The sequence below is a fragment of the Eschrichtius robustus genome, chromosome 16, assembly GCF_028021215.1.
Source record: "Eschrichtius robustus isolate mEscRob2 chromosome 16, mEscRob2.pri, whole genome shotgun sequence".
NCBI lineage: Eukaryota > Metazoa > Chordata > Mammalia > Artiodactyla > Eschrichtiidae > Eschrichtius > Eschrichtius robustus.
In genome coordinates this window covers 84,832,434-84,847,593 of record NC_090839.1, presented here as the reverse complement: position 1 = coordinate 84,847,593, position 15,160 = coordinate 84,832,434, and the positions used below count along the sequence as shown (strand labels likewise).

At 41.1% G+C, this 15,160-nt stretch overlaps 1 protein-coding gene and 1 pseudogene across 1 annotated transcript in view; one reads left to right on the top strand and one right to left on the bottom strand.

Moving 5' to 3' along the window:
• Positions 1-14,264, top strand: part of PRKRIP1 (PRKR interacting protein 1) — a 29,660-nt gene extending 15,396 nt beyond the window's left edge. Inside the window, exon 6 of the mRNA XM_068524808.1 lies at positions 13,785-14,264. Coding sequence (XP_068380909.1) covers positions 13,785-13,879 — 95 coding nt within the window. The 3' untranslated portion in view covers positions 13,880-14,264. The remainder of the gene's footprint in view (positions 1-13,784) is intronic.
• Positions 10,808-11,038, bottom strand: LOC137750472 (small nuclear ribonucleoprotein G pseudogene; annotated as a pseudogene).
• Positions 14,265-15,160: the final 896 nt, after the last annotated feature.

Here is a 15,160-nt window from a genome sequence, read left to right as displayed (position 1 = left end):
CTTTTGAGAATAAAGGTAATTAATTAATATATGATCATTTTAGAAATTTTTAGAATATGCAGGAAATAAAGTCAAAAATAAAAATTATCCATAATTCTTACTAAAAATAATCACTTTAACATTTTCACGTTTTTTTTTTCAATTTTAATATTTATTATATAAATCTATAATTATCATATTTACAGTTGTCCTACTTTTTCATATAACATTGTATCACATTTTCCCATGTCCTTGCAATTCCATAGTACAAAAGGATTTTCTTCCCTAGCGTAATCATTCATCTGTTTGTTTTTGCTTTGTTTTTTTATTTTTTTGTCTGAGTTAAGTCTCATTTGCGGCATGCAGGATCTTTCGTTGTGGTGTGGGCTCTTCATTGCGCGCGAAGGCTTCTCTAGTTGTGGCGTGTAGGTTTTCTCTTCTCTAGTTGTAGCGCACAGGCTCCAGGATGCATGGGCTCTATAGTTGTGGCGCGCGGGCACCAGAGCACATGGGCTTTGTAGTTCGTGGCACGCAGGCTCTCTAGTTGAGGCACGCGAGCTCAATAGTTGCGGCATGTGGGCTTAGCTGCCCCGCGGCATATAGGAACCTAGTTCCCCGACCAGGGATCCAACCCACGTCCCCTGCATTGGAAGGGCTTCTTTACCACTGGACCAGCTTCTTTACCACTGGACCACCAGGGAAGTCCCCATTCATCTGGTTTTTTGTTTTTTTTTTTTGATATTCTAGTTCCTTTGAATTTGTATATAAATTTAATTTTTTGGCTTTTTTAATGACATACAGTTGACTTACAATATTATATTAGTTTCAGGTATACAACATAGTGATTAGATATTTTTATAGACTAGACTCTAAAAAAGGTGCTACAATATACTGACTATATACCCTGTACTGTACATTACGTATTTTTTTCTTCACACACACACACTGTATTTTATTTTTACAAGAGATAAGTAGACTGACACCAAGCATTGTACATGGATGACCACAACAAAAGCAACAATGATTGCAATTACCAAACATGAAACACACTCATACTATGTCATAATATTGACATTCAGTCCAGTAATCCTCCACTGTAACAGCTCCTTTACTTTGCAGTGAAAATTGATTTGTATATTCTTTGCCTCTGAGTCCTTGTGGGATTTTTTTTTTTTTTAATTCAGACAGAAAGTCACAAAACTTATACTCATCCTCATCAGTTCACTCAGTCCCATGTAATTAATTTTTTTTTTCATCTTGATCTTTTGTTAGCACTTTTATGAGTTCATCAGTTTTTCATTAGAGTTCTGAAAATGCTTATTCATTCAGTTCAGCAGTACAGTCAGTTACCAGAAACCTGTACTTGTCAGAGTCTTTTCCATGAATTTCTTGAAGATGAAAGCCTTTTATAGGAACATATTTGCAAAAGCATCAGAGTACACCCAGAACTGTCTGTAAATGACAAAAGACTTAAAAATGACCACTGTTAAAGATTTGATGAAAGTTCATAATAATGCAGTTGACAAGAAAATTAGTTATTTCTGAGATATACATTTTAAAGTAATAACTAGGATTATTACTTATAACATTATACCAGAACATATAAGATTTTTAGAAATTTCATGTAATGTGTGAAACATTTATATTAACATATTTCCATACATATTTCCATACAAATACAAATATAAGATTTTTAGAAATTTCATGTAATGTCTGAAACATTTATATTAACATATTTCCATACAAATAACCCAATGAAAGTTTAGTATTAGTTGTTTTGTTTGTTTGTTGTTTTATACTGCAGGTTCTTATTAGGCATCAGTTTTATACACATCAGTGTATACGTGTCAATCCCAATCGCCCAATTCAGCACACCACCATCCCCACCCCACCGCAGTTTTCCCCCCTTGGTGTCCATATGTCCATTCTCTACATCTGTGTCTCAACTTCTGCCCTGCAAACTGGCTCATCTGTACCATTTTTCTAGGTTCCACATACATGCATTACTATACGATATTTGTTTTTCTCTTTCTGACTTACTTCACTCTGTATGACAGTCTCTAGACCCATCCACTTCTCAACAAATGACTCAATTTCGTTCCTTTTTATGGCTGAGTAATATTCCATTGTATATATGTACCACACCTTCTTTATCCATTCGTCTGTTGATGGGCATTTAGGTTGCTTCCATGACCTGGCTATTGTAAATAGTGCTGCAATGAACATTCGGGTGCATGTGTCTTTTTGAATTACGGTTTTCTCTGGGTATATGCCCAGTAGTGGGATTGCTGGGTCATATGGTAATTCTATTTTTAGTTTTTTAAGGAACCTCCATATGGTTCTCCATAGTGGCTGTATCAATTTACATTCCCACCAACAGTGCAAGAGGGTTCCCTTTTCTCCACACCCTCTCCAGCATTTGTTGTTTGTTGATTTTCTGATGATGCCCATTCTAACAGGAGTGAGGTGATACCTCATTGTAGTTTTGATTTGCATTTCTCTAATAGTGATGTTGAGCATCTTTTCATGTGCTTCGTGGCCGTCTGTATGTCTTCTTTGGAGAAATGTCTATTTAGGTCTTCTGCCCATTTTTGGATTGGGGTGTTTGTTTCTTTAATATTGAGCTGAATGAGCTGTTTATATATTTTGGAGATTAATCCTTTGTCCGTTGATTCATTTGCAAATATTTTCTCCCATTCTGAGGGTTGTCTTTTCGTCTTGTTTATGGTTTCCTTTGCTGTGCAAAAGCTTTGAAGTTTCATTAGGTCCCATTTGTTTATTTTTGTTTTTATTTCCATTACTCTAGGAGGTGGATCAAAAAAGATCTTGCTGTGATTTATGTCAAAGAGTGTTCTTCCTATGTTTTCCTCTAAGAGTTTTATAGTGTCCAGTCTCATATTTAGGTCTCTAATCCATTTTGAGTTTATTTTTGTGTATGGTGTTAGGGAGTATTCTAATTTCATTCTTTTACATGTAGCTATCCAGTTTTCCCAGCACCACTTATTGAAGAGACTGTCTTTTCTCCATTGTATATCTTTGCCTCCTTTGTCATAGATTAGTTGACCATAGGTGCGTGGGTTAATCTCTGGGCTTTCTATCTTGTTCCATTGATCTATGTTTCTGTTTTTGTGCCAGTACCATATTGTCTTGATTACTGTAGCTTTGTAGTAGAGTCTGAAGTCAGGGAGTCTGATTCCTCCAGCTCCATTTTTTTCCCTCAAGACTGCTTTGGCTATTCGGGGTCTTTTGTGTCTCCATACAAATTTTAAGATGATTTGTTCTAGCTCCGTAAAAAATGCCATTGGTAATTTGATAGGGATTGCATTGAATCTGTAGATTGCTTTGGGTAGTATACTCGTTTTCACAATGTTGATTCTTCCAATCCAAGAACATGGTATATCTCTCCATCTGTTGGTATCATCTTTAATTTCTTTCATCAGTGTCTTATAGTTTTCTGCATACAGGTCTTTTGTCTCCCTAGGTAGGTTTATTCCTAGGTATTTTATTCTTTTTGTTGCAATGGTAAATGGGAGTGTTTCCATAATTTCTCTTTCAGATTTTTCATCATTAGTGTATAGGAATGCAAGAGATTTCTGTGCATTAATTTTGTATCCTGCAACTTTACCATATTCATTAATTAGCTCTAGCAGTTTTCTGGTGGCAGTTTTAGGATTCTCTATGTATAGTATCATGTCATCTGCAAACAGTGACAGTTTTACCTCTTCTTTTCCAATTTGTATTCCTTTTATTTCTTTTTCTTCTCTGATTGCCGTGGCTAGGACTTCCAGAACTATGTTGAATAATAGTGGTGAGAGTGGACATCCTTGTCTCGTTCCTGATCTTAGAGGAAATGCTTTCAGTTTTTCACCATTGAGAATGATGTTTGCTGTGGGTTTGTCATATATGGCCTTTATTATGTTGAGGTAGGTTCCCTCTATGCCCACTTTCTGGAGAGTTTTTATCATAAATGGGTGTTGAATTTTGTCAAAAGCTTTTTCTGCATCTATTGAGATGATCATATGGTTTTTATTCTTCAATTTGTTAATATGGTGTATCACATTGATTGATTTGCGTATATTGAAGAATCCTTGCATCCCTGGGATAAATCCCACTTGATCGTGGTGTATGATCCTTTTAATGTGTTGTTGGATTCTGTTTGCTAGTATTTTGTTGAGGATTTTTGCATCTATATTCATCAGTGATATTGGTCTGTAATTTTCTTTTTTTGTAGTGTCTTTGTCTGGTTTTGGTATAAGGGTGATGGTGGCCTCATAGAATGAGTTTGGGAGTGTTCCTTCCTCTGCAATTTTTTGGAAGAGTTTGAGAAGGATGGGTGTTAGCTCTTCTCTAAATGTTTGATAGAATTCACCTGTGAAGCCATCTGGTCCTGGACTTTTGTTTGTTGGAAGATTTTTAATCACAGTTTCAATTTCATTACTTGTGATTGGTCTGTTCATATTTTCTGCTTCTTCCTGGTTCAGTCTTGGAAGGTTATACCTTTCTAAGAATTTGTCCATTTCTTCCAGGTTGTCCATTTTATTGGCATAAAGTTGCTTGTAGTAGTCTCTTAGGATGCTTTGTATTTCTGCAGTGTCTGTTGTAACTTCTCCTTTTTCATTTCTGATTTTATTGATTTGAGTCCTCTCCCTCTTTTTCTTGATGAGTCTGGCTAATGGCTTATCAATTTTGTTTATCTTCTCAAAGAACCAACTTTTAGTTTTATTGATCTTTGCTATTGTTTTCTTTGTTTCTATTTCATTTATTTCTGCTCTGATCTTTATGATTTCTTTCCTTCTGCTAACTTTGGGTTGTGTTTGTTCTTCTTTCTCTAGTTCCTTTAGGTGTAAGGTTAGATTGTTTACTTGAGATTGGCTTGTATAGCTATAAACTTCCCTCTTAGAACTGCTTTTGCTGCATCCCATAGGTTTTGGATCGTCGTGTTTTCATTGTCATTTGTCTCTAGGTACTTTTTGATTTCCTCTTTGATTTCTTCAGTGAACTCTTGGTTATTTAGTAATGTATTGTTTAGCCTCCATGTGTTTGTGTTTTTTACGTTTTTTCCCCTGTAATTCATTTCTAATCTCATAGCGTTGTGGTGGGAAAAGATGCTTGATATGATTTCAGTTTTCTTAAGTTTACTGAGGCGTGATTTGTGACCCAAGATGTGATCTATCCTGGAGAATGTTCCGTGCTCACTTGAGAAGAAAGTGTAATCTGCTGTTTCTGGATGGAGTGTCCTATAAATATCAATTAAATCTATCTGGTCTATTGTGTCATTTAAAGCTTCTGTTTCCTTATTTATTTTCATTTTGGATGATCTGTCCATTGGTGTAAGTGAGGTGTTAAAGTCCCCCACTATTATTGTGTTGCTGTCGATTTCCTTTTATAGCTGTTAGCAGTTGACTTATGTATTGAGGTGCTCCTATGTTGGGTGCATATATATTTATAATTGTTATATCTTCTTCTTGGATTGATACCTTGATTATTATGTAGTGTCCTTCCTTGTCTCTTGTAACATTCTTTATTTTAAAGTCGATTTTATCTGATATGAGTATAGCTACTCCAGCTTTCTTTTGATTTCCGTTTGCATGGAATATCTTTTTCCATCCCCTCACTTTCAGTCTGTATATGTCCCTAGGTCTGAAGTGGGTCTCTTGTAGACAGCATATATATGGATCTTGTTTTTGTATCCATTCATCAAGCCTGTGTCTTTTGGTTGGAGCATTTAATCCATTCACGTTTAAGGTAATTATCGATATGTATGTTCCTATGACCATTTTCTTAATTGTTTTGGGTTTGTTTCTGTAGGTCCTTTTCTTCTCTTGTGTTTCCCACTTAGAGAAGTTCCTTTAGCATTTGTTGTAGAGCTGGTTTGGTGGTGTTGAATTCTCTTAGCCTTTGCTTGTCTGTTTTGATTTCTCCATGGAATCTGAATGAGATCCTTGCTGGGTAGAATAATCTTGGTTGTACGTTCTTCCCTTTCATCACTTTACGTATATCATGCCACTCCCTTCTGGCTTGTAGAGTTTCTGCTGAGAAATCAGCTGTTAACCTTATGGGAGTTCCCTTGTATGTTATTTGTCGTTTTTCCCTTGCTGCTTTCCATAATTTTTCTTTGTCTTTAATTTTTGCCACTTTGATTACTATGTGTCTCGGCGTGTTTCTCCTTGGGTTTATCCTGTATGGGACTCTCTGCGCTTCCTGGACTTGGGTGGCTATTTCCTTTCCCATGTTAGGGAAGTTTTCGACGATAATCTCTTCAAATATTTTCTCTGGTCCTTTCTCTCTCTCTTCTCCTTCTGGGACGCCTATAATGCGAATGTTGTTGCGTTTAATGTTGTCCCAGAGGTCTCTTAGGCTGTCTTCATTTCTTTTCATTCTTTTTTCTTTAGTCTGTTCCGCAGCAGTGAATTCCACCATTCTGTCTTCCAGGTCACTTATCCGTTCTTCTGACTCAGTTACTCTGCTATTGAGTCCTTCTAGTGTAGTTTTCATTTCAGTTATTGTATTGGTCATCTCTGTTTGTTTGTTCTTTAATTCTTCTAGGTCTTTGTTAATCATTTCTTGCATCTTCTCAATCTTTGCCTCCATTCTTTTTCCGAGGTCCTGGATCATCTTCACTATCATTATTCTGAATTCTTTTTCTGGAAGGTTGCCTATCTCCACTTCGTTTAGTTGTTTTTCTGGGGTTTTTTCTTGTTCCTTCATCTGGTACATAGCCCTCTGCCTTTTCATCTTGTCTATCTTTCTGTAACTGTGGTTTTTGGTCCACAGGCTGCAGGATTGTAGTTTTTCTTGCTTCTGCTGTCTGCCCTCTGGTGGTTGAGGCTATCTAAGAGGCTTGATGGGAGGCTCTGGTGGTGGGTAGAGCTGACTGTTGCTGTGGCGGTCAGAGCTCAGTAAAACTTTAATCCACTTGACTGTTGATGGGTGGGGCTGGGTTCCCTCCCTGTTGGTTGTTTGGCCTGAGGCAACCCAACACTGGAGCCTACCTGGGCTCTTTGGTGGGGTTAATGGCAGACTCTGGGAGGGCTCACGCCAAGGAGCACTTCCCAGAACCTCCGCTGCCAGAGTCCTTGTCCCCACAGTGAAACAGAGCCACCCCCCGCCTCTGCAGGAGACCCCCCAACACCAGCACGTAGGTCTGGTTCAGTCTCCCCCAGGGTCACTGCTCCTTCCCCTGGGTCCCGACGCGCACACTACTTTGTGTGTGCCCTCCAAGAGTGGGGTCTCTGTTTCCCCCAGTCCTGTTGAAGTCCTGCAATCAATTCCCACTAGCCTTCAAAGTCTGAATCTCTAGGAATTCCTCCTCCCGTTGCCGGACCCCCAGGTTGGGAAGCCTGACGTGGGGCTCAGAACCTTCACTCCAGTGGGTGGACTTCTGTGGTATAAGTGTTCGCCAGTCTGTGAGTCACCCAGCCAGCAGTTATGGGATTAGATTTTACTCTGATTGCGCCCCTCCTACCGTCTCACTGTGGCTTCTCCTCTGTCCTTGGACGTGGGGTATCCTCCTTGGTGAAGTCCAGGGTCTTCCTGTCAATGATTGTCCAGCAGACAGTTGTGATTCTGGTGCTCTCACAAGAGGGAGTTAGAGCAAGTCCTTCTACTCCACCATCTTGGTTAATCCCCCTCATCTGGTTTTTTTAAAAAAGTTAACATCAGTTTCAGTTACACTCAGTGGCATTTTACCTAGTATTCCTATAGTCTAAATAAAATCTCAGATTCTTAGATTTTAAAATTTTATGTAAACAGTAGCATAAGAGTAATGGAAAAAGCTCAAATATTATCATCCTCATAGATCAACTTTCTTTCTGTCCATTTTCTTTTTTTTTTTTTTTTGCCTTTTTTTTTTTTTTTTAAACATCTTTATTGAAGTATAATTGCCTTACAATGGTGTGTTAGCTTCTGCTTTATAACAAAGTGAATCAGTTATACACATACAATATGTTCCCATATCTCTTCCCCATTTTCTTTTAATCTCTCCATATGTACGTCATTTGTATGTAATGATAATTGTAGTGTATGAGCAGTTTCCACTTTGCTTGTTTTTATTTAACATTATAAGCATTTCTGGTCCTTCATAATTTTTTCAGTGACTGATAATATCCAGCAATTGACATGCCATGATACACCTAACACTTTCCCTTTTGTTAGACATTAGATTGATTCCAGTTTTTCTCTTTAGAAGATATTTTACTGAATTTATGCACCTGTCTCCCTTCCCTCTTTCTGGGTCATTTCCTTGAGATAAATTTCCAGCAGTGGGAATTATTAGATCACAGAGTGTAAAAAGAGTTCTTGGCTCTTGAAATGTATTGCCAGTTTCTTTCCAAAGGAGTAATACCAGTTTTTACTGCCATCAACAGTGTGCAATGGTGTACACTTTTACTATATCCTTGCCATATTCCTCCACATGGATAAGAATGTGATTTCTGAGGAAGTCAAGGTCTCATTGAGGATTTAGTAAAAAACCTTACAAAAATATAGATCCAGGGGACTTCCCTGGTGGTCCAGTGGGTAAGACTCCATGCTCCCAATGCAGGGGGCCCAGGTTCGATCCCTGGTCGGGGAACTAGATCCCACACGCATGCCGCAGCTAAGACGTCCGCATGCTGCAACGAAGAGCCCGCGTGCTGCAACTAAGACCCAGCACAGTCAATCAGTCAATATCTATCTATATCTGCAGATGTGGCAGGACGATGGTAGCAGCCTCCACTCTCTTCCCATCCCACCCCCGACGCCGCCCACCTTGAACAGCCTCCAAAGCTCTTTTTAAGACAGAGGTTGGATTGTCATTCATTCTTCTGCTTGTATAATAACAATACTTAGCATTTATTGAACATTTATTGTGTAGCCCCAGTTCTAAGGTGCTTTGCAGGTATTAACTAACATAATCCTCACAGCGGCCCTGTGAGATAGGCAGTGATGTTATCCCCATTTTACAGTTGACCTTAGGGACCAAGTGGTAATGGCACCCGTAGAGCTAGCGGGAGTGAGTGACAGGCTGGGATTTGATCCCAGATAATGGGTCTCCACTGGCCTTGTGCTTACCTGCGGGGTGATCCTGCTTGAAACCTAGTCAGTAGCTCCTGCATTCCTGCCCTTTCTGGTCTCTCCACCATTTTGTTCTGGCCACTCCCTTCCACGTGTCCTCTACCCTCGCCAAGCTTAACATCTCTATTCTCCCACCTCTGCTCGTGCTCAGGCCTCTGAGCTCTTTTTCGTTTTCATGCTACCCGACTCCCCATCTGCTTGGAAAACTTCTCATCTTGCACCTTCCTCTCTTTGTAAAGCCTTTCCTAACCTCCCTCCCCACCCAGCCTCCACCTTGCTCCACAGGGTTTTGCACATACTTGGTTACAGAATCTGCTGAATCACATACGTGCTTATCTATTCAGTTGCAATCTCAGTTCCATGAGGGTAGACAGTGTCTTTTTTTTTTTAAATAAACTTTGTTTTAGAATGATTTTAGATTTACAGAAATATTATGAAGATAGTATAGTACAAAGAATTCCCATATACCCAGTTTCCTCTGTTAACATTTTAAGTTAATGTGGTTCATTTGTCACAAGTAATGAACCACTGTTGATACATGTAGTAGCTGAAGTCCATACTTTATATTTCCTTAATTTTTAACTAATGCCTTTTTCTTGTTCCAGAATCCCATGTAGGATATCACATTACATTTAGTCATCATGTAGCCTTAGGCTCTTGTTAGCTCTGACAGTTTCTCAGACTTTGTTTTGATGACCTTGAGAGTTTTGAGGGTCAGATGTTCTGTAGAATGTCCCTCAGTTGGGATTTGTCTGACGTTTTTCTCATGAGTTATTTATTTTTGGGAGGAAGACCACAGAGATAAAGTACCATTCTTAGGTCAGGGCTGGGTGCTTGTCAAGATGGCTTGTCACAGTTGATGTTGCCCTTGATCACCTGCTCAGGCAGTGCTCTTCAGGGTTCTCTGTGTAAAGTGACTCTTTTCTTCCCCTTCCCACACTGTGCTCTTTGGAAAGAAATCACTATGCGCAGCCCATGCTTAAGGAGTGGCGGGTTATACAGCCCCTCCATGAGGGCGGAGTAGCTACATAAGCTATTTGAAATTGTTCTGCATGGATTTGTCTTCTCCCTCATTTCTTTATATCAATATGGACTCTGGGATATTTATTTTATACTTTAGGTTTAATCCAGTACTACTTTATTTTCTTGCCCAAACTCTTCCAGCTTTAGCCATTGGGAGCTCTTTCAGATGGCCCCTGTGTCCCTTTTACATACTTCCATTATTGGTGGAGTTTTGAGGGGTTTTGTTTTGTTTTTAACAGCACTTCCTTAGTTCCTGGTACTACAAGATAGTCCAGACTTGTCTTGTGTATTTCCTGTCCGTAACCTAGAATCAGCTATTTCTCTGAGTCCTGTTTCTTTTTATTGGAGAATGAAATGATTTTGTTGAATTACCAAATGGCTTGAATGTGCAGCAGATTCCTAGGTTTCTCCTTTTTTAGAGAGATACTTCCAGGCACCAACAACCTGTCTCCGACACACAGGAAACAATTGTTTACTATTAATTGAGGTACTACATTTTCAGGAGCTTTTCAGTCACAAGGAGTGCTCTGAGTCTCCTCTGTCAGTCAGCACTTCAGGCATCCGGACACCCCATTCCACAAACATCCAGGTTAATGAGTATTTCACTGGGGGTTTTTTTTTTTCACTATTACAAAAGTTTATTTAATAAAAATGTTCAGTAATAAAATGTACACGAGCCAGTTTTTATCATAGTAAAATGTGGAGGGGACATGTGGGAGCAGTTGATTTCTCTGGTGAACACAGCCATTGTTCATACTGGTTCCAGGGCTTCTAACATGGTACTGTTTCCTCGTATTACCACCACTCCAGTATTGTTCTGTTGCCCACTAGTTGCCATCTCCACACATTCATCTATCACAAGATTCATAAAGGGATCAAAGCCCCACAATATTCCTTGGACATGTCTGCCACCATTTAATTTTAGTGATAACTTCTCCATAAATTTCTTCCACTCAGGAGGGTGAGCCTTGCTCATGATGTCTACTTGGTGAGCTCAAAGATGCCTCCTGTTTTACTGTCTCTTTAAGATCAGAATGAAAGATCAAAGCCTATGCTCTTGTCCTGCTGTGTTCAGATCTCTATGGATATGGTTGGTGGTTCTTAGAGAGGCTTGAGGCTGACCAAGTATGACTAAGTTATGGAACAAAACAGGTAATCAGCAGTTTCGGCCTTGGAGCCCAGGTTCTAGAGCAGAGCTCCCCCGCTGGTATATGGGGAATGGACTACACATGGCAGAGACCCTGATCCCCTTGCCTTCAGGGTGCAGACTGAGTGCCCATGGCCTTGGACCAGTTGCCCCACATGCCATAGAAATACTGTCCTTTTCCATGAGTGCCATGACATGAGAGCGCTTAGGGAGTTCTGCCCTAGGAGTTCAGGGAGCTCAGAGCTATGTTTTTGATCCATCTATAGTTTTTCACTCAGTCTCTGCATAGCATTTCCTCCCTCCCTCCCTCCCTCCCTCCCTTCCCTCTCTCTCTTCCTTTTTTCTTTTTTCTTTCTTCCCCTCCTTTTTTTTTAATTTTGGTAAAATACACATAACACAGAATTCACCATCTTAACCATTTTTAAGTGTACAGTTCAGTGGCACTAAATACATTCAAATTGTGCAACCATTATCATCATCATCATCTATTCCCATAACTCTTTTCATCTTGTAAAACACAAACTATATCTTTTAAACAACAATTCCCCATTTCCTGCTCCTCCCAGCACTGGCAACCACCCCTTCTACTTTGTCTCTGAATTTGGCTACTCTTAGTACCTCCTATAAGAGCGATCATACAGTATTTGTCATTCTGTGACTGGCCTGTTTCACTCAGCATAATGTTCTCAGGGTTCATCCATGTTGCAGCCTGTGTCAGAATTTTTTTCCTTTTTAAGGCTGAATCATTGCACTGTATGAATAGACCACATTTTCTTTATCCATTCAGTATGCTCACCTCATTCCTGTTTTCACCTCATTTTTCTTTTTTATTTTATATTGGAGTATAGTTGATTTATAATGTTGAGTTTGTTTCAGGTGTACAGCAAAGTGATTCAGTTATACATATATCTATTCTTTTTCAGATTCTTTTCCCGTATAGGTTATTACAGAGTATTGAGTAGAGTTCCCTGTGCTATATAGTAGGTCCTTGTTGGTTATCTATTTTATATATAGTAGTGTGTATATGTTAATCCCAACCTCCTAATTTATCCCTCCCCCCTTCCCTTTTGGTAACCATAAGTTTGTTTTCGAAGTCTGTTTCTGTTTTGTAAATAAGTTCATTTGTATCATTTTTTTTTTAGATTCCACGTATAAGTGATATCATATAGTATTTGTCTTTCTCTGTCTGACTTACTTCACTTAGTATGATAATCTCTAGGTCCATCCATGTTGCTGTAGATGGCATTATCTCATTCTTTTTTATGGCTGTCATGTCATTTTTCTTTTGCCTCTGTTTCCTTATGCATTTCTGCAGGCAAGGTACCAGAGGCTTGAAAGTCAGATAGTCCAGGCTTGAATCCTAGGTCCTGGTTTTATTGATTATGAGACCTTGGTTAACAGATTACTTATTAACCTCTCTGAGCTTTATTCCTCATCTGTAAGATGGATATAGAGGAGTGTTACTTATCTCATAGACTGCTGTTTAGAGTTAAGACGGTACGTATATGCAAAGACAGTAAGCACAGTGCCTGGCACATAATAGGTGTTCAGCAAATCTTAGCTACTAAAGCGTGCTCATCATTTGTTCTTTCAGAATTTCTTGTTCTTTTTGGCATGAGGTTAAGATGGAGGAAAACCCTAAATAATTAAATCATAGAGATGATGTCAACCCCTTGCCATGAGTGCTCTCCAGTGTCCCGTCCTAGGGTATGCAGGTGACTGTGCTGTGCCCTGGGCACCCCCAGGCCTTGAAGCTCTTCGGCCCTGTGACAACAGCAGTAGCAAAGCTCTGGTGCCTGTGGGCCCTGGGATGCTGGAGTGAGTTTCTGCATGTCTGCAGGAGGAGGCCCACGGTGCCTGCAAGTGGCCTCCTGGCGTGGACGGGGAGCTGGAGGACTGGTGTGGGCTCTGCCTCATCCCAGCTCTCGCCTGCCGCCCTGCTCCCAAGAAGAGGGGAGGAGTTGGGAACAAGCTGTCTTTGTGCTCTGCTCTCAGCCAGCTCAGCTGCACTGAGGGTACTGGCAGACCGCCAGGGTAGACACTGGGATTCAGAGCTGCACGTGGAGTGTCAAGAGGCTTTCTGCGTCTGTGGGAAGAGCCGGGAAGCCGACATACTTGTAGGCAGAGCCCTCTGCTACAAGGTTTTTGAGACTCCTTTTGCAGACTGGGGTGAGAGCTGGAGACGTCAGCAGGAGTGTTGTCAGCCTAGCGCTAAATGTTAAAGGGCTGCTGTGGACGTCGCCCTGCCAAGGTGACAGACTTTAGGGGGGGATCATATAAAAAAAGCAGTGAGGCCTGATTTATGGGGCGTCAGGATCTCATGTGTGCTGGACCTTTTCATGAGGATGAGGCCTGCCCTCCAGCAGTGGTAAGGTCAGTTCTGTGACTGGCCCTCTATACCCGGGAGGGGCAGTGGGGACTGGTGGACATGAGGGCCTCTCGGGCTCCTCCCTGTACAGTCCAAGAACAGCTGGTTCCTGGCTTTTCCTGAGCAGTCCTTTCTTGGAGTACCCCTTGATTCGCTAATCAGGGGATACTCTAAGATTTGTATCTCTCTAATCCAAATGTCGTGTGATTACAGGATCCAGTCAGTCCCAGGAGCAGCCATCCAGTGGCTCTGAGGCAGCATCTGGAACAGAGGAGGAGGACGAGGCCAGTTTCATCATGGGGCGATGACGATGTTGGCCACGGCAGCTGTCTGGAGCCTGGCCTGCTCTGTGACCGGGACCTCAGAAAAGCCTCCACAGGCCTCAAGGGGAAGGGAGCAACCTCTGTTTCAGCTCATTTTCCCTCCCACAGCCTCACTGGATAGAAGCAAGTAGGAGTCCACCCTAAGGGCTCACAGCCCCCCTGTTGGCAGGACTGGGCCTGTGGGAGAGAGGACCGTCTCCTGGACGCTCGAGGGCACTGCCAGGCAGGGTTCACTAACGTTCTCGCTGTAAGGGGGAAGATGTATGACCTGGTCCCCCTGCTGCCTGTTCTCACGTAATTGGACACTGATGTGTTTGGGACTGGTTTCTGTGAAGCAAATGTTTATTTAGTAAAGAACAGAAAAACTTTAGGTTTTGTTCGGACCTGTGAATGTTAATTACAGAAACTGTAGAGAAGGCTGTGAAATGACATGAGAGGGATGGGGCCTGTTCCCAGACTCGTTGAAGGAAATGGCCTTGGCTGTGGAGCTAATTCTCACTGCAGGGCACGTGACCTCCATTTCCTTCAACGGAGAGTGCGGACTGCACCCCAGAACACGTGCTCCCTCCCAGCACACATGTGCAGAGGGAGATGTGGGACTAAACTGGGGCTGAGCCAGAAGAGAGGACCTTAACATGTGAGAGGAGCTTTGGAAAAACAACCAGTGAGTAGAAAGTAAGCAGGTAGAGAATCCAGCCTGGGCTGGACCAGAGGAGATGGCCTGGGGGATCCTAGCTGCACTGCAGGGGAAGCAGATACATTGGCCAAAAGCTGCATTTTCATCCGGAGTTCAGAGGGGATCTAAACAGAAAATGGGAAGTGACTGAGGGTGCCTTTTCAGGCCAACAGGAGGAACTCGGATGGTTTCTAATTAGAGCCTTTGCTCACTTTTTGGATATTTCCAAGTTTCTAGCTCTGTTTTGTGCCTTTTATGGAGTTTGATAGAATTAGGGAAGTAGTGGTTTTGAGTGAAGGGAAACTAAGAAACATCTTACTTTTCTTGATTTCCCTGGCTCCACCCTGAGCCATGTGACATCTGTGATAACTTCTGTCTTTCCGCAGTTCAAGTCACAGGAATTTTTCTTTCCCAGGAAGCTGAAATGGCAAGTCAGCCATAATAAATTAGCACACACCCTGACTGTACATCTTGAAAGCCGTGTTTCTCTTTCATCGGGGACTGGCTGGTTAGTTTTGTGTCCTCCTATCTTTGAACTGTTGGTTTCTTTATCTCTCCCCAGAGTCAAAGTTAAGAGTTATGACACACAC